The sequence below is a fragment of the Schistocerca americana genome, chromosome 4 (assembly GCF_021461395.2).
Source record: "Schistocerca americana isolate TAMUIC-IGC-003095 chromosome 4, iqSchAmer2.1, whole genome shotgun sequence".
NCBI lineage: Eukaryota > Metazoa > Arthropoda > Insecta > Orthoptera > Acrididae > Schistocerca > Schistocerca americana.
Genome location: NC_060122.1, coordinates 477,348 through 503,199, shown reverse-complemented (window position 1 = coordinate 503,199; position 25,852 = coordinate 477,348). Strand labels below are relative to the sequence as shown.

Sequence of the window (25,852 nt, the reverse complement as noted above, 5' to 3'; positions counted from 1 at the left end):
CTGGTCCAAGTCATGGCAAAAGAAACTCACATCGGCCTCTGTGCCACCTCCTTGATGATGCTGCCACCCTGACCCAGGCCTTGGCAATAGACACTTACATCAATTACACTACATCTCCTCACTCCTATTGCCACCATGGACCAGCTCCTGCTAGTAGGTGCTCACATCAGCCACCGTGCGACATCCACCCGCCTGCTGCCACCCTGACCCTGGTCATGGCGATAGACACTCTCACCAGTAGCCTCCTAACATCTGATGCCATCCTGGCCCAGGTCCCTTCAATAGACAGTCACTTCGGCCAGTGCTCCACCACCTCGCTACTGCTGCTGCCGTGGGCCAGGTTCTCAGAATAGGCGCTTGCATTGGCTAAAACACCACCTCCCCATACTGGCTGCCACCCAGGCCCAGGTCTCGGTAATAGAACCTCATATTGGCCCCTGTGCCACCTCCTTGCTCTAGCTGCCACACTGGTCAATGACATGGCGAGGGACACACACATTGCCAACCACGCAACCACCTCACACCTGTGCCACTCTGGCCCAGGTCCTGCCAATAAATGCTCACTACAGCGACAATGACACCTCTTCACACCTGCTGCCACCTGGCCCAGTTCCTGTCAAGAAAAACACCTACTTCGGCCACCGCTCCACCTTGTCGCCCCTGCAGCCACACTGGCTCATGTCCTGGCAATAGACACTCACCTCAGCCCTTACTCGACCTCCTCGGACCTGCTGCCACCCTGGCCCACATCCTGGCCGTAGTTGCTCACATCAGGAACTGCTCCACCTCGTTGTGCCTGCTGCCAACGTCGCCACAAGTCCTGGAAATCAGCGAATGTGCCACCTTCACACAACTGCTGCCACCCTAAATGGTCCTTGCAATAGACACTCACATTACCCACTGCCCCACCTGCTCATGCCGGCTGCCACCCTAATCCAGGTCCTGGCCGCAGACACTCACATCGGCTGCCGCACCACCTCTTCATGCCTGCAGCCACCATGGCCCAGAACCTGTCGATAAACACTCACATTGGCATCCACACAATCTCTTTGCACCTGCTTCCACCTTGGCCCAGGCCTGGCAGTAGACGCTTACATTGGCCACCGCTCCACTTCCCCACATCTGCTGCCATACTGGCCCAACTTCTTGAAGTAGGCACTAACATCGGCTACCATGCCAGTTCCCCATACTACCTGCCACCCTGGCCCAGGTCGTGGCAACAGAAATTCACAAAAGCCTCTGAGCCACCTCCTTGCTCCTGCTACCAACCTGGTCTGGGCCCTGGCAATAGACACTCACATCAGCCACCTCTCCACCTCCTAGCACCTTCTGCTACCCGCGCCCATGTTCTGGCAGTAGACAATGATTTTTGGCCACTGCTGCACATCCCAACACCTGCTGCCACCCAGTCCCAGGCGCTGGCGATTGACGCCCTTGCATTGGTCACTCACATCTGTCATCACACAACCTCCCCACACCTGCTGCCACCCTAGCCCAGGTACTGACGATAGACACACATCGGCCACCAATCCACCACTTCGCCCCTACTACCACACTGGCCTAAGCCCTGGCAATAGATGCTAACATCGGCGTGTACTCTACCTCCTCGCGCCTGCTACCAACCTGGCTCAGATCCTGGCAGTTGATGCTCACATCAGCCACCGCTCTACCTCGTCGTGCTTGCTGCCTACCTGGCCCCGATTCCTGGTAATAGATGCTGACATAGGTACCCGTGCAACCTCCACACAACTGCTGCCACACTGCCGAGGTCCTGGCAATATATGCTGACATTGGTCACTGGTCCACCTGCAAGTGAAGGCTGCCACCCTAACCGAGATCATCGACCTCCGTGCCACCTCCTTTCTCCTGCTGCCACCCTGGAACAGTTGGAGAGGACAGGGGGTGATTTTTAGGAAATACGGTGTGAAATTGTGATTTAAAGTGTTTCAGTGCGTGATGCGCCAGATTCACGGCAAACGGTGGACGAAGGCTGGACAGTGCATTATGCAGGTGACATAGTTTTGCAACGAGCGTCGGTATGTGTGTATGTGCACAGCAATCATCAGAACGCAGCATTAGCAGAATTACACAGGCGCGGGCCGCGTGTGGTGTGGGTGTGTTAGCCAACACTGCGTACCCGGAGATTCAACAGCGGCTTGCGCTATTTAAGGGCGCCAGCATTCGGTTCGATCGAATAGGCATCTGGTCGCTGTAACGTCGTCATCGTCAGTGACGCTGCCTCCGAAGACCGGCTGTCGGTGGGCATTGCCTGCTGCTGCACTGGCGACTCCCGGCGTTGTCACGAGCCGCAGCATCTGCAGGAGGCGAGCTGGGCCGGGCCTCGTGCTGCTAACCTCCAACAGCCTGCGCAGCCGTGGACCGATCCCGGTGTCGCGTTCCACGGACTGCGTGCATCAGCAAGGCTCCACCACAACATGTGTGATGGGGTTGAGCCACCGGAAAATGTATTGGGAGAATCAACAAGAAAGAGAAAGATTGCTAAAAAAATGTTTCAAATGGCTCTGAGCACTATGGGTTCATCAGTCCCCTAGAACTTAGAACTACATAAACCTAACTAACCTAAGGACATCACACACTTTCATTCCCGAGGTCGCTCGGTTCCAGACTGTAGCGCCTAGAGAAGAATTATACAAACAGCCACCTTCTTCCACAAAGCCAAGCCTTACTACCCTGAACACGTCTCCCATTCCGGTCATCCGATTACACAGGTCCTGGCAATAGACACTCACATCAACCACTGCTCCACCTCCTTGCACATTCTGCTACCCTCGCCCAAATCCTGGCTATAGACGCTCACATTTGTCACCAAGCCACCACCCCACACCTGCTGCTTCCCTCATATAGGTCCAGGCAATAGATGCTCTCATTGGCCAACATACGACCTTCTTGTGCCTGCTGCCACTGTGGACTAGGTCCTAGCAATAGTTGCTCACATCAGCCTCCACACCACATAATCGTGACTGCTGCCACACTGGCCCAGGTAATGGCAAGAGACAGTCACATCAGACACAGTGTCACCTCCTCACACATGCTGTCGTCCTAGCCCAGGTCTTGGCAGTAAACACTTATATCAGCCTCCGTTCCCCTTCCTCTCAACTTCTGCCGCCATGCTCCATGTCCTGGCAATAGATGCTCAAATTGGCATCCACTCAAACTCTTCGTGCCTGCTCCCTCCATGTCCCAGGTCCTGACAATAGATGCTCACATCAGCCACCGCTTGACCTCTTCGAGCCTGCTGCCATCCTGGTCCAGGTTCTCGCAATAGACGATCAAATCAACCTCTGTGCCACCTCTTAGCGAACACTGCCACCCTGGCCCAGACCGTGGCAAATGACGGTAACATCTGCCACCACACCACCTCACCACCTCTCCACAAAAGCCGCCACCCCGGTTCAGGCCCTAGCAATAGATGCTCACATCTGCCACGTCGCCACCACCTTACACCAGCTGCTTCCCTCACAAATGTGGCAATAGACTCTCACATCAGCCACCACACCACACTCACCTGCTACCGCCGTGGCCCGTGTCTTGGCAATAGACACTCAAATTGGCCACTGCTACACCTCCCCACACCTGCTGCCCCCAGGCCAAAGCACTGGCAATGGTCGCTGACATCTGCCATCACTCACCTCCCCCTACCTGCTGCCACCCTGGCCCAGGTCCTGGCAGTAAACAGTAACATAAGCCACCACTCAACCTCGCCACCCCTACTGCCACACTTGCCCAGGTCCTGGCAACAAACCCTCACATCAACCTCCACCTTACATCCTCACACCTGCTGCCTTCCCTGTTCCAGATCCTGGCAGTAGACGCTCACATCAGCCACCATGCCATCTTCACACAACTGCTGTCATCCTGCACACGCCCTCACAATACATGCTGACATTGGCCAATGCTCCACCTGATCGTGCAGGCTACCACCCTAATTCATTTCAAGGCAATAAGTGCTTACATCGGCCACCGCATCACCTCTTCACACCTGCTGCTGTCCTGGTCCAGGACCTCGATATAGACACTTTCATCAGCAGTCACGCAACCTCCTTGCTCCTGTTGGCACCTTGTCCAAGGACCTGAAATAAACACTCACATCAGCCATTGCTCCTCCACCACCTTCTTCTACCCTGGCTCGTGTCCTGGCAGTAGATGTTCGCATTGGCCACTACTACACCTCCCCACACCTGCTACCACTCTGGCCCAGGCCCTGGCAAATGACACCCACATCTGCCACCACACCACATCCCAATACCGCCTGCCACCCTGGCCAATTTCATGGCAATAGGAACTGACTTCGAGCACCATGCCACCTCCTTGCTCCTGCTTGAATCCTAACCCAGCCTAGGTCCTGGCATTGGACACACAAATCTGCCACCATGCCATCTCCCCACACCTGCTTCCACGCCGGAACAGGTCCTGGCAATAGACAGTCACATTAGCCACCGCTACACCTCCTCACGCCTGCTGCTAATAGGGCCCAGAGTCCTGGCAGTAGACGATCACATCAGCCACCGCTCCATCTATTTGGGCCTGCTGCCATCCTGGTCCCGAGTCCTGGCAATAGACGCTCACATCGGCCACTGTGCCACCTCCACACAATATGAAACATATCCTTCGAAAAATTAATTAATTACAGAGCTTATAATCCTCTAAATTATTTGATTTTGAAACAGCTGGGCAAAACTGAATGTATTGAGTCATTAATCTCTTTACTTATTCGGATCAACACTAAACTGACACACAATATTTTTAGCGCAACGCAATCTGTCTTTCAAAAATCGCTGCAAAAGAATGGCCCTGACTAACAGTAACCTGTAGCTTTCATGAATCATTTACCTCACAAAACTCTTCGTTACTCGAACTGTTGCAAAACAGCGAGCGCCACTACTGTGAGCTAAATAAAAAATTCTAGCTACTGAAGGCACTAACTATAACAACTGATAGACATAGTCAGCAAATGAACGATTTTGATGGAGAACAATTAATGTATTTACTTTAAGAATGTTCAAAATTCATAATATATATATGTTAGTTCGTGATATCCAGTATTCCAAATTTACTCTTTCTGGCAGACATATGTCCAGATCATCCACTCTTAAAATTCTGCCATCTCTCTCCTCACATCCACGACTGCTGGTGGCACACATCCAATTGCGCAACGCTACACACTGTTCACATTCCGCTGCCCAACACTACTATAGTAAGTATTCCAACAACACAAACCAGCCACAGGCTGCACACAACACAGTCAGTGATTTTCATACAGAGCGCTATTTGGCGTTACCAACATAAAAACCTAACCTACATAGACATCATGCTCCCCACAAAAAATGTTACAAATTGTTTTGAGCCGTGGCCAATAATGGTTTGATATAATTTTTCTTATTTACAATAACAAAGATATCAAATGCACACACTTTTGATGCAATGTAGGTCAAAAGCAAGAATTGTTCTCAAAAATATAGCCCAGATAATTCATAACGATAGTGATTACAGTTTTCTTTTTTTCTGAATGTCTGAGCAGTAAAAGAAAATGCACACGTAAGTAGTTAATGTCCATGCAGTCTCGAAGATATAATGTTGTCCTTCCAACGGAAAGACAGTGCTGAATCATGACATGCAGACAGGTAATGGGCCACAACAGAACAAGCCCAAAACACAGTCATTCGAATATTTGAAGAATATTGGATGGTAGGGCATCACAGAGCAGACCCACAGGAGTCAACATCAAAGGTGCAGACCCACTGCAGTCATTGTAGAGATGGTCAGCAGCCATCTGTTGCGGCTGTGCAGGTGCACAATCACTATCGAAGAGTCTTACGGACAATATAGCAAGTCCTTAAACCACTACTTATGCACTCACAATGTTTTTGGAATTGTCCATAGAACCAGCAATGATGTTAACCAGTCCCTTGCTCAATTATTAACGCACGAGCAAACACTAACAGTCTCAACTTCTCACATATTGTGCATATACTATTACCAACAGAAATGTGTACTATGAAATGAATGCTTACAGGTTACTTAATTTGATGATGTAGTCTTAATTGCAATTTTATAACATGAGAATACAATTACAAAGGTACAGAAAACATCATTAAAAACAATAATACACATAGCATTTGTAGTGATATAGGCCTTACAAAAGAATAGAAATAAACGTACACATCAGTGCTACAGGAATTATGACATAAGTAAATACATAAAAGATCAGAATATTTTTCGTGAATAGTGCCTAATCATCTTTACGAAGTAAATAACAAATTATTAATGCAAATTAAATTTGAGTATAACAGTATTTCTCATCATAGTGTGTGTAGCTTAGAAATAGAAAATTTCTGTAACATGAATGTTGTTTGCTAAACACATAACGTTAGGACAAACACAAATACACAAAGGTACACAAACGCATAGCGGAATAACACAAAAGAAAAGATGGGGTTTGTTTTCAGTGTAACATTTGTTACTGAGTCCTCTTATTTCAACATTTGTTCACACACACAAAAAAAAAATATGAAAACATGCTTTCTGCATTTATATATTCACATATTTCTTACCTCATAATTTATTTTCCATTATCTTACCTCATCATATATTTCCGAGAAAATCCTACCTGAGCCAGTCAATAGACACGTCAGCCATTGCTCTACCCCCTCTTGTATTCTGCTACCCTGGCCTAGATCCTGGCAATAGACGCTCACATTGGCCACTGGTCCAACTTCCGACACCTGCTGCCACAATGTCGCAGGTGCTAGCAATAGACGCTCACATTTTCTACCGTGCCACTTCCACACACTGGCTGCCACTCTGGCCCAGGTCATGGCAAAAGAAACTCACATCGGCCTCTGTGCCACCTCCTTGATGATGCTGCCACCCTGGCCCACGCCCTGGCAATAGACACTTACATCGGCTACACTACATCCCCTCACTCCTCTTGCCACCATGGACCAGCTCCTGCTATTAGATGCTCACTTCAGCCACCGTGCCACATCCTCCCGCATGCTGCCACCCTGGCCCTGGTCATGGCGATAGACACTCTCACCAGCAACCTCCTAACATCTGATGCCATCCTGGCCCAGGTCCCTTCTATAGACAGTCACTTCGGCCAGCGCTCCTCCTCCTCACTACTGCTGCTGCCGGAAAATACTGCTACTGGATATCACGAACTGACATATATATATTATGAATTTTGAATATTCTTAAAGGAAATACATTGATTGTTCTCTATCAAAATCGTTCATTTGCTGACTATGTCTATCAGTTGTTATAGTTAGTGCGTTCAGTAACTAGAATCTTTCATTTAGCTGGCAGTAGTGGCGCTCGCTGTTTTGCAACAGTTCGAGTAACTAAGAGATTTATGAGGTAAATGATTCATGAAAGGTATAGGTTACTATTAGTCAGGGCCATTCTTTTGAAGCGATTTTTGAAAGTCAGATTGCGTTGCGCTAAAAATATTGTGTGTCAGTTTAGTGTTGATCCGAATAAGTAAAGAGATTAATGACTCAGTACATTCAGTTTTGCCCAGCTGTTAGAAAATCAAATAATTTAGAGGATTATAAGCTCAGTAATTAATTAATTTTTCGAACGATATGTTTCAAATTGTGTGGAGGTGGCACAGTGGCCGATGTGAGCGTCTATTGCCAGGACTCGGGACCAGGATGGCAGCAGGCCCAAATAGATGGAGCGGTGGCTGATGTGGTCGTCTACTGCCAGGACTCTGGGCCCTATTAGCAGCAGGCGTTAGGAGGTGTAGCGGTGGCTAATGTGACTGTCTATTGCCAGGACTGATCCGGCGTGGAAGCAGGTGTGGGGAGATGGCATGGTGGCAGATTTGTGTGTCCAATGCCAGGACCTAGGCTGGGTTAGGATTCAAGCAGGAGCAAGGAGGTGGCATGGTGCTCGAAGTCAGTTCCTATTGCCATGAAATTGGCCAGGGTGGCAGGCGGTATTGGGATGTGGTGTGGTGGCAGATGTGGGTGTCATTTGCCAGGGCCTGGGCCAGAGTGGTAGCAGGTGTGGGGAGGTGTAGTAGTGGCCAATGCGAACCTCTACTGCCAGGACGCGAGCCAGGGTAGAAGAAGGTGGTGGAGGAGCAACGGCTGATGTGAGTGTTTATTTCAGGTCCTCTGACAAGGTGCCAGCAGGCGCTAGGAGGTTGCGTGACTGCTGATGAAAGTGTCTATATCGAGGTCCTGGACCAGGACAGCAGCAGGTGTGAAGAGGTGATGCAGTAGTGGCCGATGTAAGTACTTATTGCTGGAAATGGATTAGGGTGGTAGCCTGCACGATCAGGTGGAGCATTGGCCAATGTCAGCATGTATTGTGAGGGCCTGTGCAGGATGACAGCAGTTGTGTGAAAATGGCATGGTGGCTGATGTGAGCGTCTACTGCCAGGATCTGGAACAAGGAGGGAAGCAGGTGTGAGGAGGTAAGGTGGAGCTTGATGTGAGGGTTTGTTGCCAGGACCTGGGCACGTGTGGCAGTAGGGGTGGCGAGGTGGAGTGGTGGCTGATGTGAGCATCTATTGCCAAGACCAGGGCCAGGTTAGCAGGAGGCGTGAAGAGGTATGGTGGTGACCGATGTGAGTGTCTATTGCCAGGACCTGGGTTTGGCTGGCAGCTAGCACAAGCAGGTGGAGCAGTGACCAATGCGAGCGTTTATTGCATGTACCTGGGCAGGTTGTCACAAGTTGTGAGGAGATGGCATGGTCGCCGATGTGAGCGTCTATTGCCAAGACTCAGGGCCAGTTTGGAAGTAGGAACAACGAGGTGGAGCAGTGGCAGATGTGAGCATCTATTGCCTCAGGGGAAGCTGGCGCATAGAGTTCGGGTTTGGGCCAATTTGAGTGTCTATTGCCAACACATGGGCCACGGCGGTAGCAGGTGAGGGAGTGTGGTGTGGTGGCTGATGTGAGCGTCTATTGCCAGCCCCTGGGTGAGGGAAGCAGCAGGTGTAAGGTGGTGGCGACGTGGCAGATGTGAGCATCTATTGCTAGGGCCTGAACCAGCTTGGCAGCTGTTGTGGAGAGGTGGTGAGGTGGTGTGGTGGCAGATGTTACCGTCATTTGCCACGGCCTGGACCAGGATGGCAGCAGGCTCGAAGAGGTCAAGCGGTGGCTGATGTGAGCATCTATTGTCGGAACCTGGGACATGGAGGGAGCAGGCACGAAGAGTTTGAGTGGATGCCAATTCGAGCATCTATTGCCAGGACATGGAGCATGGCGGCAGAAGATGAGCGGAAGGGGAACAGTGGCTGATTTAAGTGTTTACTGCCAAGTCCTGGGCTGGGGCGACAGCATGTGTGAAGAGGTGGCACTGTGTCTGATGTGATTGTCTCTTGCCATTACCTGGGCCAGTGAGGCAGCAGTCACGATTAGGTGCTGTGGAGGCTGATGTGAGCGACTATTGCTAGGACCTAGGCCACAGTGGCAGCAGGCGCAAGAAGGTCGTATGTTGGCCAACATGAGCATCTATTGCCTGGACCTATTTGAGGGAAGCAGCAGGTGTGGGGTGGTGGCTTGGTGGCAAATGTGAGCGTCTATAGCCAGGATTTGGGCGAGGGTAGCAGAATGTGCAAGGAGGTGGAGCAGTGGTTGATGTGAGTGTCTATTGCCAGGACCAGTGTAATCAGATGACCGAGTGGGAGACTTGTTCAGGGTTGTAAGGCTTGGCTTTGTGGAAGAAGGTGGCTGTTTCTAGAATTCTTCTCAAGGCGCTGCAGTCTGGAACCGCGCGACCTCGGGAATAAAAGTGTGTGATGTCCTTAGGTTAGTTAGGTTTATGTAGTTCTAAGTTCTAGGGGACTGATGAACCCATAGTGCACAGAGCCATTTGAAACATTTTTTTAGCAATCTTTCCGGTGGCTCAGCCCCACCACACGTGTTGTGGTGGAGCTTGCTGAAGCACGCAGTCCGTGAACGTGACACCGGGCTCGGTCCACGGCTGCGCAGGCTGTTGGAGGTTAGCAGCATGAGGCCTGGCCCAGCTCGCCTCCTGCAGATGCTGCGGCTCGTGACAACGCAGGGAGTCGACAGTGCAGCAGCAGCCAATGCCCACCGCCAGCCGGTCTTCGGAGGAAGTGTCACTGACGATGAAGACGTTACAGCGACCAGATGCCTATTCGGTTGAACCGAATGCTGACGCCCTTAAGTAGCGCAAGCCGCTGTTGAATCCCTGGGTACGCAGCGGGGTGTCTGTTAGAAGGTTCTTGATGAGTTGGCTCATACTCCCACACCACACGCGGCCCGCGCCTGTGTAATTCTGCTAATGCTGCATTCTGATGATTGCTGTGCACATACACACATACCGACGCTCGTTGCAAAACTATGTCACCTGCATAATGCACTGTCCAGCCTTCGTCCACCGTTTGCCGTGAATCTGGCGCATCGCGCACTGAGACACACCAAATTACAATTTCGCACCGTATTTCCTAAAAATCACCCCCTGTCCTCTACAACTGTGCCAGGGTGGCAGCAGGAGCAAGGAGGTGGCACGGAGGTCGATGATCTCGGCCAGGGTGGCAGCCTTCACTTGCAGGTGGACCAGTGGCCAATGTCAGCATATATTGCGAGGACCTCGGCAGTGTGGCAGCAGTTGTGTGGAGGTTGCACAGGTACCTATGTGAGCATCTATAACCAGGAATCGGGACCAGGTAGGCAGCAAGCACGACGAGGTAGAGCGGTGGCTGATGTGAGCATCAGCTGCCAGGATCAGAGCCAGGTTGGTAGTAGACGCGAGGAGGTAGAGTGGACGCCGATGTTAACATCTATTGCCAGGGCTTAGGCCAGTGTGGTAGTAGGGGCGAAGTGGTGGATTGGTGGCCGATGTGTGTCTATCGTCAGTACCTGGGCTAGGGTGGCAGCAGGTGTGGGGAGGTTGTGTGATGACAGATGTGAGTGACCAATGCAAGGGCGTCAATCGCCAGCGCCTGGGCCAGGGTGGCAGCAGGTGTTGGGATGTGCAGCAGTGGCCAAAAATCATTGTCTACTGCCAGAACATGGGCCTGGGCAGCAGAAGGTGCTAGGAGGTGGAGAGGTGGCTGATGTGTCTATTGCCAGGGCCCAGACCAGGTTTGTTGCAGGAGCAAGGTGGTGGCACAGGGGCTGATGTGAAATTCTATTGCCACGACCTGGGCCAGGGTGGCAGGTGGTATGGGGAACTGGCATGGTAGCCAATGTTAGTGCCTATTTCAAGGACTTGGGCCAGTGTGAAAGCAGATGTGGGGAAGTGGAGCGGTGGCCAATGTGAGCGTCTACTGCCAGGCCTGGGCCAAGGTGGTAGCAGGTGCAAAGAGGTTGTGTGGTTGCCGATGCGAGTGTTTATCGACAGGTTCTGGGCCATGGTGGCTGCAGGCATGAACAGGTTGTGCGGCAGCCAATGTGAGCATCTGCTGCCAGGACTGGATTAGGGTGGCAGCCGGCATGAGCAGGTGGGTCAGTGGGCAATGTGAGTGTCTATTGCAAGGACCTTGTAGGGTGGCAGCAGTTGTGTGAAGGTGGCACAATCGCTGATTTCCAGGACTTGTGGCGAGGTTGGCAGCAGGCACAACGAGGTGGAGCAGTTCCTGATGTGAGCAACTATGGCCAGGATGTGGGCCAGGGTGGCAGCAGGTTCGAGGAGGTAGAGTAAAGGCTGAGGTGAGTGTCTATTGCCAGGAGATGGGCCAGTGTGGCTGCAGGGGCGGCAAGGTGGAGCGGTGGCCGAAGTAAGTGTTTTTCTTGACAGGAACTGGACCAGGACAGCAGCTGGTGTGAAGAGGTGATGCGGTGGCCGATGTAAGCACTTATTGCCTTGAAATGGATTAGGGTGGTAGCCAGCACGATCTGGTGGAGCATTGGCCAATGTCAGCATGTATTGTGAGGGCCTGTGCAGGATGACAGCAGTTATGTGAAGATGGCATGGTGTCTAATGTGAGCGTCTACTGCCAGGATCTGGAACAGGGAGGGCAGCAGGCGTGAGGAGGTAAGGTGGAGGTTGATGTGAGGGTTTGTTGCCAGGACCTGGGCAAGTGTGGCAGTAGGGGTGGCGAGGTGGAGTGGTGGCTGATGTTACTGTTTACTGCCAGGACCTGGGCCAGGGTACCATCAGGTAGGGGGAGGTGAGTGATGGCAGATGGCAGCGACCACTGCCAGTGCCTTGGCCAGGGGTGCAGCAGGTGTGGGGAGGTGTAGCAGTGGCCAGTGTGATCGTCTATTGCCAAAACCAGGGCCAGGTTTGCAGGAGGCGTGAAGAGGTGGCATGGTCGCCGATGTGAGCGTCTATTGCCAAGCCTCAGGGCAAGTTTGGCAGTAGGAACAACGAGGTGGAGCTGTGGCAGATGTGAGCATCTATTGCTTCATGGGAAGCCGGCGCATAGAGTTTCGGTTTGGGCCAATTTGAGTGTCTATTGCCAAGACATGGTCCACGGCGGTAGCAGGTGAGGGAGTGTGGTGTGGTGGCTGATGTGAGCGTCTATTGCCAGCCCCTGGGTGAGGGAAGCAGGAGGTGTAAGGTGGTGGCGACGTGTCAGATGTGAGCATCTACTGCTAGGGCCTGAACCAGGGTGGCGGCTGTTGTGGAGAGGTGGGGAGGTGGTGTGGTGGCAGATGTTACCGTCATTTGCCACGGCCTGGGCCAGGGTGGCAGTATGCGCTAAGAGGTGGCACAGAGGTTGATTTGATCGTCTATTGCCAGAACCTGGATCAGGATGGCAGCAGGCTCGAAGAGGTCAAGCGGTGGCTGATGTGAGCATCTATTGTTAGGACCTGGGCCATTGAGGAAGCAGGCACGAAGAGTTTGAGTCGATGCCAATTTGAGCGTCTATTGCCAGGACATGGAGCATGGCGGCTGAAGTTGAGAGGAAGTGGAACGGTGGCTGATATAAGTGTTTACTGCCAAGACCTGGGCTAGTTCGACAGCATGTGTGAGGAGGTGGCACTGTGTCTGATGTGACTGTCTCTTGCCATTACCTGGGCCAGTGTGGCAGCAGTCACGATTAGGTTGTGTGGAGGCTGATGTGAGCGGCTATTGCCAGGACCTGAGCCACAGTGGCAGCAGGCGCAAGAAGGTCGTATGTTGGCCAACGTGAGCATCTATTGCCTGGACCTATTTGAGGGAAGCAGCAGGTGTGGGGTGGTGGCTTGGTGGCAAATGTGAGCGTCTGTAGCCAGGATTTGGGCGAGGGTAGCAGAATGTGCAAGGAGGTGGAGCAGTGGTTGATGTGAGTATCTATTGCCAGGACATGTGTAATCGGATGACGTAGTGGGAGACGTGTTCAGGGTTGTAAGGCTTTGCTTTGTGGAAGAAGGTGGCTGTTTGTAGAATTCTGCTCTAGGCGCTACAGTCTGGAACCGCGCGACCTCGGGAATGAAAGTGTGTGATGTCCTTAGGTTAGTTAGGTTTACGTGGTTCTAAGTTCTAGGGGACTGATGAACCCATAGTGCTCAGAGCCATTTGAAACATTTTTTTAGCAATCTTTCTCTTTCTTGTTGATTCTCCCAATACATTTTCCGGTGGCTCAGCCCCACCACACGTGTTGTGGTGGAGCCTTGTTGATGCACGCAGTCCGTGGAACGCGACACCGGGCTCGGTCCACGGCTGCACAGGCTGTTGGAGGTTAGCAGCATGAGGCCTGGCCCAGCTCGCCTCCTGCAGATGCTGCGGCTCGTGACAACGCCGGGAGTCGCCAGTGCAGCAGCAGGCAATGCCCACCGCCAGCCGGTCTTCAGAGGCAGCGTCACTGACGATGACGACGTTACAGCGACCAGATGCCAATTCGATTGAACCGAATGCTGACGCCCTTAATTAGCGCAAGCCACTGTTGAATCCCCGGGTACGCAGCGGGGTGTCTGTTAGAAGGTTCTTGATGAGTTGGCTAACACACCCACACCACACGCGGCCCGCGCCTGTGTAATTCTGCTAATGCTGCGTTCTGATGATTCTTGTGCACGTACACACATACCGACGCTCGTTGCAAAACTATGTCACCTGCATAATTCACTGTCCAGCCTTCGTCCACCGTTTGCCGTGAACCTGGCGCATCGCGCACTGAAACACACCAAATCACAATTTCGCACTGTATTTCCTAAAAATCACCCCCTGTCCTCTACAACTGTGCCAGGGTGGCAGCAGGAGCAAGGAGGTGGCACGGAGGTCGATTATCTCGGCCTGGGTGGCAGCCTTCACTTGCAGGTGGACCAGTGGCCAATGTCAGCATATATTGCGAGGACCACGGCAGTGTGGCAGCAGTTGTGTGGAAGTTGCACGGGTACCTATGTGAGCATCTATTACCAGGATTCGGTGCCAGGTAGGCAGCAAGCACGACGAGGTAGAGCGGTGGCTGATGTGAGCATCAACTGCCAGGATCTGAGCCAGGTTGGTAGTAGGCGCGAGGAGGTAGAGTGGACGCCGATGTTAGCATCTATTGCCAGGGCTTAGGCCAGTGTGGTAGTAGGGGCGAAGTGGTGGATTGGTGGCCGATGTGTGTCTATCGTCAGTACCTAGGCTAGGGTGGCAGCAGGTGTGGAGAGGTTGTGTGATGACAAATATGAGTGGCCAATGCAAGGGCGTCAATCGCCAGGGCCTGGGCCTGGGTGGCAGCAGGTGTTGGGATGTGCAGCAGTGGCCAAAAATCATTGTCTATTGCCAGAACATGGGCCCGGGTAGCAGAAGGTGCTAGGAGGTGGAGAGGTGACTGATGTGAGTGCCTATTGCCAGGGCCCAGACCAAGTTGGTAGCAGGAGCAAGGAGGTGGCACAGAGGCTGATTTGAATTTCTACTGCCACGACCTGGGCCAGGGTGGCAGATGGTATGGGGAACTGGCATGGTAGCCGATGTTAGTGCCTATTACAACGACTTGGGCCAGTGTGGCAACAGATGTGGGGAAGTGGAGCGGTGGCCAATGTGAGCGTCTACTGCCAGGCCTGGGCCAAGGTGGCAGCAGGTGCAAAGAGGTTGTGTGGTTGCCGATGTGAGTGTTTATCGACAGGTTCTGGGCCAGGATGGCTGTAGGCATGAAGAGGTGGTGCGGCAGCCGATGTGAGCATCTACTGCCAGGACCTGGATTAGGGTGGCAGCCGGCATGAGCAGGTGGGGCAGTGGGCAATGTGAGTGTCTATTGCAAAGACCTTGTAGGGTGGCAGCAGTTGTGTGAAGGTGGCACAGTCGCTGATTTCCAGGACTTGTGGCGAGGTTGGCAGCATGCACAACGAGATGGAGCAGTTCCTGATGTGAGCGACTATGGCCAGGATGTGGGCCAGGGTGGCAGCAGGTTCGAGGAGGTAGAGTAAAGGCTGAGGTGAGTGTCAATTGCCAGGACACGGGCCAGTGTGTCAGCAGGGGCGACGTGGTGGAGCGGTGGCCGAAGTAAGTGTTTTTCTTGACAGGAACTGTGCCAGGTGGCAGCAGGTGTGAAGAGGTGTCATTGTGGCCGTAGTGAGCATTTATTGGCAGGACCTGGGCCAGGGTGCCAAGGTGCGAGGAGGTTGCGTGGTTTTACAATGTGTGTGTCCCTCGCCACGTCCTTGACCAGTGTAACAGCAAGAGCAAGGAGGTGGCACAGGGGCCAATGTGAGGTTCTACTACTGAGACCTGGGCCTGGGTGGCAGCCAGTATGGGGAGGTGGTGCATTAGCCCATGCAAGCGCCTATTCTGAGAACCTGGCCCAGGGCAGCAGCAGTAGCGAGGAGGTGGAGCACTGGCCGAAGTGACTGTCTATTGAAGGGACCTGGGCCAGGATGGCATCAGATGTTAGGAGGTTGCTGGTGAGAGTGTCTATTGCCATGACCAGGGCCAGGGTGGCAGCAGGTGGGAGGATGTGGCATGGTGGCTGAAGTGAGCATCTAATAGTAGGAGCTGGTCCATGGAGGCAAGAGGAGTGAGGGGATGTAGTGTAGCCGATGTAAGTGTCTATTGCCAGGGCCTGGGCCAAGGTGGCAGCATCATCAAGGAGGTGGCACAGAGGCCGATGTGAGTTTCTTTTGCCATGACCTGGGCCAGGGTGGCAGCCAGTGTGTGGAAGTGGCACGGTAGAAAATGTGAGCGTCTATTTCTAGGACCTGGGCCAGGGTGGCAGCAGGTGTCGGGAAATGGAGCAGTGGCCAATGTGAGCATCTATTGCCACGATCTGGGCCAGGGTTGCAGCATCCCTGAATATGGAAGTTAATAGGAATATAAAAAAGGGAGGAAGGTTTATCTGTTTAGCGAGAGTAATAGAAGGCAGATTTCAGACTACCTAACACATCAAAACGAAAATTTCTGTTCCGACACTGACAATGTTGAGTGTTTATGGAAAAAGTTCAAGGCAATCGTAAAATGCGTTTTAGACAGGTACGTGCAGAGTAAAACTGTGGGGGACGGGAAAAACCTACCGTGGTACAACAACAAAGTTAGGAAACTACTGCGAAAGCCAAGAGAGCTTCACTCCAAGTTTAAACGCAGCCAAAACCTCTCAGACAAACAGAAACTAAACGATATCAAAGTTAGCCTAAGGAGGGCTATGCGTGGAGCGTTCAGTGGATTCGAAAGTAAAATTCTATGTACCGACTTGACAGAAAATCCTAGGAAGTTCTGGTCTTACGTTAAATCAGTAAGTGGCTCGAAACAGCATATCCAGACACACCGGGATGATGGCATTGAAACAGAGGATGACACGCGTAAAGCTGAAATTCTAAACACCTTTTTGCAAAGCTGTTTCACAGAGGAAGACCACACTGCAATTCCTTCTCTAAATCCTCGCACAAACGAAAAAATGGCTGACATCGAAATAAATGTCCAAGGAATAGAAAAGCAACTGGAATCACTCAATAGAGGAAAGTCCACTGGACCTGACGGGATACCAATTCGATTCTACACAGAGTACGCGAAAGAACTTGCCCCCCTTCTAACAGCCGGGTACCTCAAGTCTCTAGAGGAACTGAGGGTTCCAAATGATTGGAAAAGAGCACAGGTAGTCCCAGTCTTCAAGAAGGGTCGTCGAGCAGTTGCGCAAAACTATAGACCTATATCTCTGACGTCGATCTGTTGTAGAATTTTAGAACATGATTTTTGCTCGAGTATCATGTCGTTTCTGGAAACCCAGAATCTACTATGTAGGAATCAACATGGATTCCGGAAACAGCGATCGTGTGTGACCCAACTCGCTTTATTTGTTCATGAGACCCAGAAAATATTAGATACAGGCTCCCAGGTAGATGCTACTTTTCTTGACTTCCGGAAGGCGTTCGATACGGTTCCGCACTGTCACCTGATAAACAAAGTAAGAGCCTACGGAATATTTATTTTTTTTATTTATTTATTTATTGTTCCGTGGGACCATATTTAGGAGAAGTCTCCATGGTCATGGAACGAGTCAATACATGAAATTATAACACGATTGTAGAAACAGATAAAATGAAATATAAGAAACATATTCAGGCGACAAGTCGTTAGTTTAAATAAAGAAAATCAAGAATGTAACACTGGAATTTGCTTAATTTTTTATCTCTTCCAGGAGCTCCTCGACAGAATAGAAGGAGTGAGCCATGAGGAAACTCTTCAGTTTAGACTTAAAAGTGTTTGGGCTACTGCTAAGATTTTTGAGTTCTTGTGGTAGCTTATTGAAAATGTATGCAGCAGAATACTGCACTCCTTTCTGCACAAGAGTCAAGGAAGTTCATTCCACATGCAGATTTGATTTCTGCCTAGTATTAACTGAGTGAAAGCTGCTAACTCTTGGGAATAAGCTAATATTGCTAACAACAAACGACATTAAAGAAAATACATACTGTGAGGGCAATGTCAAAATTCCCAGACTATTGCATAGGGGTCGACAAGAGGTTTTCGAACTTACACCATACATAGCTCGAACATCCCGTTTTTGAGCCAAAAATACCCTTTTTGAATCAGAAGAATTACCCCAAAAAATAATCCGTCCAAAACCTCATAGAGAAAAGAGACTATAGCATTTTCAGTTGTTAAGCCATTTCTAAAACCAAACTGTACATTTGACAGCAAATTATGTGAATTTAAATGCTGCAGTAACCTTGTATATACAACCCTCTCGATAACTTTAGTAAACACCGATGGCATAGAAATAGGTCTATAATTGACAACATTATCCCTGTCACCCTTTTTATAAAGTGGCTTCACTACCGAGTACTTTAATCGGTCAGGAAACCGACCACTCCTAAAGGAAAAGTTACAGATATGGCTAAGTATTGAGCTAACATACGTGGAACAATACTTCAGTATTCTGCTAGATACCCCGTCATATCCATGAGAGTTCTTGGTCTTTAGTGATTTAATTATTAACTCAATCTCCCCCTTGTCAGTATCATGGAGGAGCATTTCAGGTAACAGTCTCGGAACACTTTTTTCTAAGAGCGCTATATGATTCCCTGTTGGGACTAGGTTTCTATTTAGTTCACCTGCTATATTCAGAAAGTGATTATTAAGTACTGTACATATATGCGACTTATCAGTAACACGGACATCCCCACTACGCACTGATTCTATATTCTCGACCTGTCTCTGCAGACCAGCCACTTCCTTTACGACTGACCATATGGTTTTAATTTTATCCTGAGACTTAGCTATTCTATCTGCATACCACATACTTTTTGCCTTCCTAATAACTTTTTTAAGCACCTTACAATACTGTTTGTAATGGGCTGCTGCATTTAGATTTTGACTGTTTCTAACGTTTTGATATAATTGCCACTTTGTTCTACAAGATATTCTTATCCCTTTAGTCACCCACCCAGGCTGCCTGTTTGTGTTAGTACCCTGTTTTGAACGTTCTAACGGAAAGCAACTTTCAAAGAGCACGAGAAAAGTCTTGAGGAAAGCATTGTATTTATCGTCTACTGTATCAGCACTATAAACATCTTGCCACTCTTGTTCCTTGATAAGGTTTACAAAAGTCTGTACAGCAACTGGATCAGCTTTCCTAAAAAGTTGGTAACTATATTTAACATGTGTTGCAGCACAAAAATCTTTTAGACTTAAAATTTGTGCATCATGATCTGAAAGGCCATTCACCTTTTTGCTAACAGAATGCCCTTCTAATAATGACGAATGGACAAAAATATTGTCTGTGGTTGTTCTACTGTTCCCTTGCACTCTCGTTGGAAAGAATACGGTTTGCATAAGATTATATGATTTAAGGAGGTCTACCAGCATCCTTTTCCTTGCACAATCACTTATACAATTAATATTGAAGTCACCACATATAACTAACTTTTTGTATTTCCTATAAAGTGAACCAAGAACCTCCTCTAGCTTTAGCAAAAATGTTGTGAAATCGGAGTCTGGGGATCTATAAATAACAACAGTAAGAAGTTTAGCTCCACTAAATTTAACCACACCTGCACAACATTCAAACACCTTTTCAGTGCAGTACTTTGAAACATCAATTGACTCAAATGGGATACCGTTTTTCACATACATGGCTACTCCCCCACACCGCAAAGAGCTCCTAGAAAAGCTGCCAGCCAACCTGTATCCTGGTAAAGGAAGCCTCTGAATTATCTCCTTATTTAAGAAGTGTTCAGATATACCAATAATTTCAGAGTCAACATCTATAAGCAGTTCACTAACTTTATCTCTAATACCTTGTATATTTTGATGAAATATACTAATTCCCTCATTAATTGGATACCCAAGCTTTGTAGAAAGTGGTTTCTTTGTTAGAGAGACTTCCCTTAAGCAGGAATACCCATCAGCTGACTTCAATCTAAAAAAGGTACAGCTTTAACACCCACAACTACCGGAATTTTCCCATGAGTGATCACACCACCCCCACCTATGCTGTCACCTATAAGTTTTGCCAACCTCCCCTTCCCATACCTGTTGAGGTGCAGGCCACGTCTAGTGAAACCCGTCCTACTGATAGACTCCACCGACACCACTGAAATGTGACTCATGCCTTCTGTCATCAGCGCACCCCCAAGTCTCATATTATTACGCCTGACGGCTGTATTAAGATGAGGCCGATCGTGACGCTGAAACAGTTCCACTAAATGCACATTCGTGTTGCCAGTCTGAGTGGCTATCTTTTCCAGGTCACCATCTATGTGGTACTCCCCATCCCTATCAATACTATTACCAGCCCCACCCACAATCACTATCTGATCCTCTTTAGTAAAATCCCTACATAACCCCCCTGTGTTAAAAGTCACCTGAGCCAATCCTGCATTAGGCTTCACAATGCTGGTGACCTGGTACTTACTCCCCAAAACTTCCTGCAACTGCTGGCCTACACCTCTACCATGAGAACTACCTAACAGCAGAACCTTCTTTTTTCTCTTAGACTTTGCAACTGTCCTAGCCACCGTAACTGCTGAGGTCTGCTGCATACTTCCTATATCTACAGCTACTAGAGATTCCTCTCCACTAGACTCTGACAGTTGGTCATATCTATTACAAACACCAATAGTAAAACTATCTGAAAATCTCCTTCTCCTAGCAGATCTCTTGCCAACAGCCAGCTCCCATTCCCCAACCCCCTTCTCCCTCCTCATCCTATCTAGCTCCTCCTGTGCGTTTTTCAACGGCACCTGAAGGGCACAGATCTTACGCTCCTGCTCCTCTATCAACTTACTCTTGCTACATAACCTGCAATTCCAGGAGAGGATCTCACCAGAATGCCCACTGGCTTCCCCACTGCATTCCCTCCAGTGAAAATACTTCGAAAAAGTATCACACCGCAATCCACTACTCACGAACCTACGGCAAAGCCCACACTTCTCACTCATGGTAAAATTTTACAATTATTGAAACAAGAAAACAACTTTATCTAAGTTCCGCTACTACAATAAGAAGATGTTACAAACTGACTACAATTATCACAAACTTGCTCTACAAGGAAAGTAACTATTATTATTGGCAGTATTAATCAACAACAAACGAGAATTTAACAAAATACTAACACAGAAAGAAAATCAAACGTCTAATGACAGTAACGAAACTGAAAATTTCTTCTGAAGTTATTTCACCGGAAAACACCAAGAACACCGGTTGAAGACTACTAAAGTTCCTAAATAAACTACTATACACAAACAATTAATTAGTACTTAGCTTTCGATGCGCCGCTACAGCTGCAACTGGTCAGCGCGGAATGTAAACACGGGTAAGAGGTTAAGTTGCTCGATACGAAACACTCACAAATATCAGGTCACAACACAAGAAATGCAGAGGTGAATGAAGAAACCACTAATAAGTCACTTATATAGTAAATATTGTCACAAAAACAGTTAAAATATATATCTGAAACCTAAAAATAGATGAAAACTAAGAGAGCGATCTCACACGCAGTCACGCGCTTATGACGTCAGCTCTGTGGCTGGATTGAAGAGTTTTTAGCAAACAGAACACAGCGTGTTGTTATCAATGTTTAATAAACTCAAGTGGCAGACAATGCAAGAGAGGCGCTCTGCATCGCGGTGTAGATTGCTCGCCAGGTTTCGAGAGGGTGCGTTTTTGGATGAGGTATCGAATATATTGCTTCCCCCTACTTATACCTCCCGAGGAGATCACGAATGTAGAATTAGAGAGATTAGAGCGCGCACGGAGGCTTTCAGATAGTCGTTCTTCCCGCGTACCATACGCGACTGGAACACGAAAGGGAGGAAATGACAGTGGCACGTAAAATGCCCCCCGCCACACACCTTTAAGTGGCTTGCGGAGTATAAATGTAGATGTAGATGTAGATGTAGAGGTGGAGCAATGGCTGACGTGTCTATTGACGGGCTCAGGTAGGATTTTCTCGGAAATACACTCCTGGAAATGGAAAAAAGAGCACATTGACACCGGTGTGTCAGACCCACCATACTTGCTCCGGACACTGCGAGAGGGCTGTACAAGCAATGATCACACGCACGGCACAGCGGACACACCAGGAACCGCGGTGTTGGCCGTCGAATGGCGCTAGCTGCGCAGCATTTGTGCACCGCCGCCGTCAGTGTCAGCCAGTTTGTCGTGGCATACGGAGCTCCATCGCAGTCTTTAACACTGGTAGCATGCCGCGACAGCGTGGACGTGAACCGTATGTGCAGTTGACGGACTTTGAGCGAGGGCATATAGTGGGCATGCGGGAGGCCGGGTGGACGTACCACCGAATTGCTCAACATGTGGGGCGTGAGGTCTCCACAGTACATCGATGTTGTCGCCAGTGGTCGGCGGAAGGTGCACGTGCCCGTCGACCTGGGACCGGACCGCAGCGACGCACGGATGCACGCCAAGACCGTAGGATCCTACGCAGTGCCGTAGGGGACCGCACCGCCACTTCCCAGCAAATTAGGGACACTGTTGCTCCTGGGGTATCGGCGAGGACCATTCGCAACCGTCTCCATGAAGCTGGGCTACGGTCCCGCACACCGTTAGGCCGTCTTCCGCTCACGCCCCAACATCGTGAAGCCCGCCTCCAGTGGTGTCGCGACAGGCGTGAATGGAGGGACGAATGGAGACGTGTCGTCTTCAGCGATGAGAGTCGCTTCTGCCTTGGTGCCAATGATGGTCGTATGCGTGTTTGGCGCCGTGCAGGTGAGCGCCACAATCAGGACTGCATACGACCGAGGCACACAGGGCCAACACCCGGCATCATGGTGTGGGGAGCGATCTTCTACACTGGCCGTACACCACTGGTGATCGTCGAGGGGACACTGAATAGTGCACGGTACATCCAAACCGTCATCGAACCCATCGTTCTACCATTCCTAGACCGGCAAGGGAACTTGCTGTTCCAACAGGACAATGCACGTCCGCATGTATCCCGTGCCACCCAACGTGCTCTAGAAGGTGTAAGTCAACTACCCTGGCCAGCAAGATCTCCGGATCTGTCCCCCATTGAGCATGTTTGGGACTGGATGAAGCGTCGTCTCACGCGGTCTGCACGTCCAGCACGAACGCTGGTCCAACTGAGGCGCCAGGTGGAAATGGCATGGCAAGCCGTTCCACAGGACTACATCCAGCATCTCTACGATCGTCTCCATGGGAGAATAGCAGCCTGCATTGCTGCGAAAGGTGGATATACACTGTACTAGTGCCGACATTGTGCATGCTCTGATGCCTGTGTCTATGTGCCTGTGGTTCTGTCAGTGTGTTCATGTGATGTATCTGACCCCAGGAATGTGTCAATAAAGTTTCCCCTTCCTGGGACAATGAATTCACGGTGTTCTTATTTCAATTTCCAGGAGTGTATATGATGAGGTAAGATAATGGAAAATAAATAATGATGTAAGAAATATGTGAACATATAAATGCAGAAAGCATGTTTTAATACAATTTTTTTGTGTGTGAACAAATGTTGAAATAAGAGGAAAGATCTACGGAATGAAGTTTTGCTTTGGACTGCAGTAACAAATGTTACACTGAAAACAAACCCCGTCTTTCCTTTTGTGTTATTCCGCTATGTGTTTGTGTACCCTTGTGTATTTATGTTTGTCCTAACGTTATGTGTTTAGCAAACAACATTCATGTTACAGAAATTTTCTATTTCTGAGCTGCACACACTATGATGAGAAATACTGTTACACTCAAATTTAATTTGCATTAATAATATGTTATTTACTTCGTAAAGATGATTAGACACTATTCACGAAAGATATTCTGATCTTTTATGTATTTACTTATGTCATAATTCCTGTAGCACTGATGTGTACGTTTATTTCCATTCTTTTGTAAAGGCTATATCACTACAAATGTTATGTGTATTATTGTTTTTAATGATGTTTTCTGTACCTTTGTAATTGTATTCTCATGTTATAAAATTGCAATTGACACTACTTCATCAAATTAAGTAACTTATGTAAGCATTCATTTCATAGTGAACATTTCTGTTGGGAATAGTATATGCACAATATGTGAGAAGTTGAGACTCTTAGTGCTTGCTCGTGCGTTAATAATTGAGCAAGGGACTGGTTAACAGCATTGCTGGTTCTATGGACAATTCCAAAAACATTGTGAGTGCATAAGTAATGGTTTAAGGACTTGCTATATTGTCCGTAAGACTCTTCGATGGTGATTGTGCACCTGCACAGCCGCAACAGGTGGCTGCTGACCATCTCTACAGTGACTGCAGTGGGTCTGCACTTTTGATGACCCCCCACCACTACCATACTCTCTACCAGGACTCCTGTGGGTCTGCTCTGTGATGACCTACCATCCAATATTCTTCAAAAATTCGAATGACTGTGTTTTGGCTTTGTTCTGTTGTGGCCCATTACCTCTCTGCATGTCATGATTGAGCACTGTCTTTCCGTTGGAAGAACAACATTATATCTTCGAGACTGCATGGACATTAACTACTTACGTGTGCATTTTCTTTTACTGCTCAGAGATTCAGAAAAAAAGAAAACTGTAATTACTATCGTTATGAATGATCTGGACTGTCTTTATGAGAAAAATTCTTGCTTTTGACCTACATTGCATCAAAAGTGTGTGCATTTGATATCTTTGTTATTGTAATTATGAAAAATTATATCAAACCATTATTGGCCACGGCTCAAAACAATTCGTAACATTTTCTGTGGGGAGCATGATGGCTATGTAGGTTAGGTTTTTATGTTGGTAACGCCACATAGCTCTCTGTATGAAAATCCCTGACTGTGTTGTGTGCAGCCTGTTGCTGGTTTGTGTTGTTGGAATATTTACTATAGTAGTGTTAGGCAGCGGAATGTGAACAGTGCGTAACGTTGCGCAGTTGGATGTGTGCCACCAGCAGTAGTGGATGTGAGGAGAGAGATGGCAGAATTTTAAGAGTGGACGATCTGGACATATGTCTGCCAGAAAGAGTAAATTTGGAATACTGGATATCACGAACTGACATATATATATTATGAATTTTGAACATTCTTAAAGTACATACATTGATTGTTCTCTATCAAAATCGTTCATTTGCTGACTATGTCTATCAGTAGTTATAGTTAGTGCCTTCAGTAGCTAGAACCTTTTATTTAGCTGGCAGTAGTGCCGCTCGCTGTCTTGCAACAGTTCCAGTAACGAAGAGTTTTGTGAGGTAAATGATTCATGAAAGGTAGAGGTTACTGATAGTCAGGGCCATTCTTTTGTAGCGATTTTTGAAAGTCAGATTGCGTTGCGCAAAGATATTGTGTGCCAGTTTAGTGTTGATCCGAATAAGTAAAGAGATTAATGACTCAGTACATTTAGTTTTGCCCAGATGTTTGAAAATCAAATAATTTATAGGATTATAAGCTCAGTAATTAATTAATTTTTCGAAGGATATGTTTCAAATTGTGTGGAGGTGGCACAGTGGCCGATGTGAGCGTCCACTGCCAGGATCTGGAACAGGGAGGGCAGCAGGCGTGAGGAGGTAAGGTGGAGGCTGATGTGAGGGTTTGTTGCCAGGACCTGGGCAAGTGTGGCAGTAGGGGTGGCGAGGTGGAGAGGTGGCTGATATTACTGTTTACTGCCAGGACCTGGGCCAGGGTGGCAGCAGGTAGGGGGAGGTGAGTGATGGCAGATGTCAGCGACCATTGCCAGTGACTTGGCCAGGGGGCAGCAGGTGTGGGGAGATGTAGCAGCGGCCAATGTGATCGTCTATTGCCAAGACCAGGGCCAGGTTGGCAGGTGGCATGAAGAGGTGGAGTGGTGACCGATGCGAGCGTCTATTGCCAGGACCTGGGTTTGACTGGCAGCCAGCACAAGCAGGTGGAGCAGTGACCAATGCGAGCGTTTATTGCATGTAACTGGGCAGGGTGACACAAGTTGTGTTGAGATGGCATGGTCGCCGATGTGAGCGTCTATTGCCAAGACTCAGGGCCAGTTTGGCAGTAGGAACAACGAGGTGGAGCAGTGGCTGATGTGAGCATCTATTGCCTCAGGGGAAGCCGGCGCATAGAGTTCGGGTTTGGGCCAAATTGAGT

General features: G+C 49.1%; 1 protein-coding gene across 1 annotated transcript in view; it reads right to left on the bottom strand.

The window, feature by feature from the left end:
- Positions 1 to 1,827: 1,827 nt before the first annotated feature.
- LOC124612487 overlaps positions 1,828 to 25,852 on the bottom strand; it is a 45,671-nt gene continuing 21,646 nt past the window's right edge. Inside the window, exon 2 of the mRNA XM_047140721.1 lies at positions 1,828 to 1,877. Coding sequence (XP_046996677.1) covers positions 1,828 to 1,877 — 50 coding nt within the window. The remainder of the gene's footprint in view (positions 1,878 to 25,852) is intronic.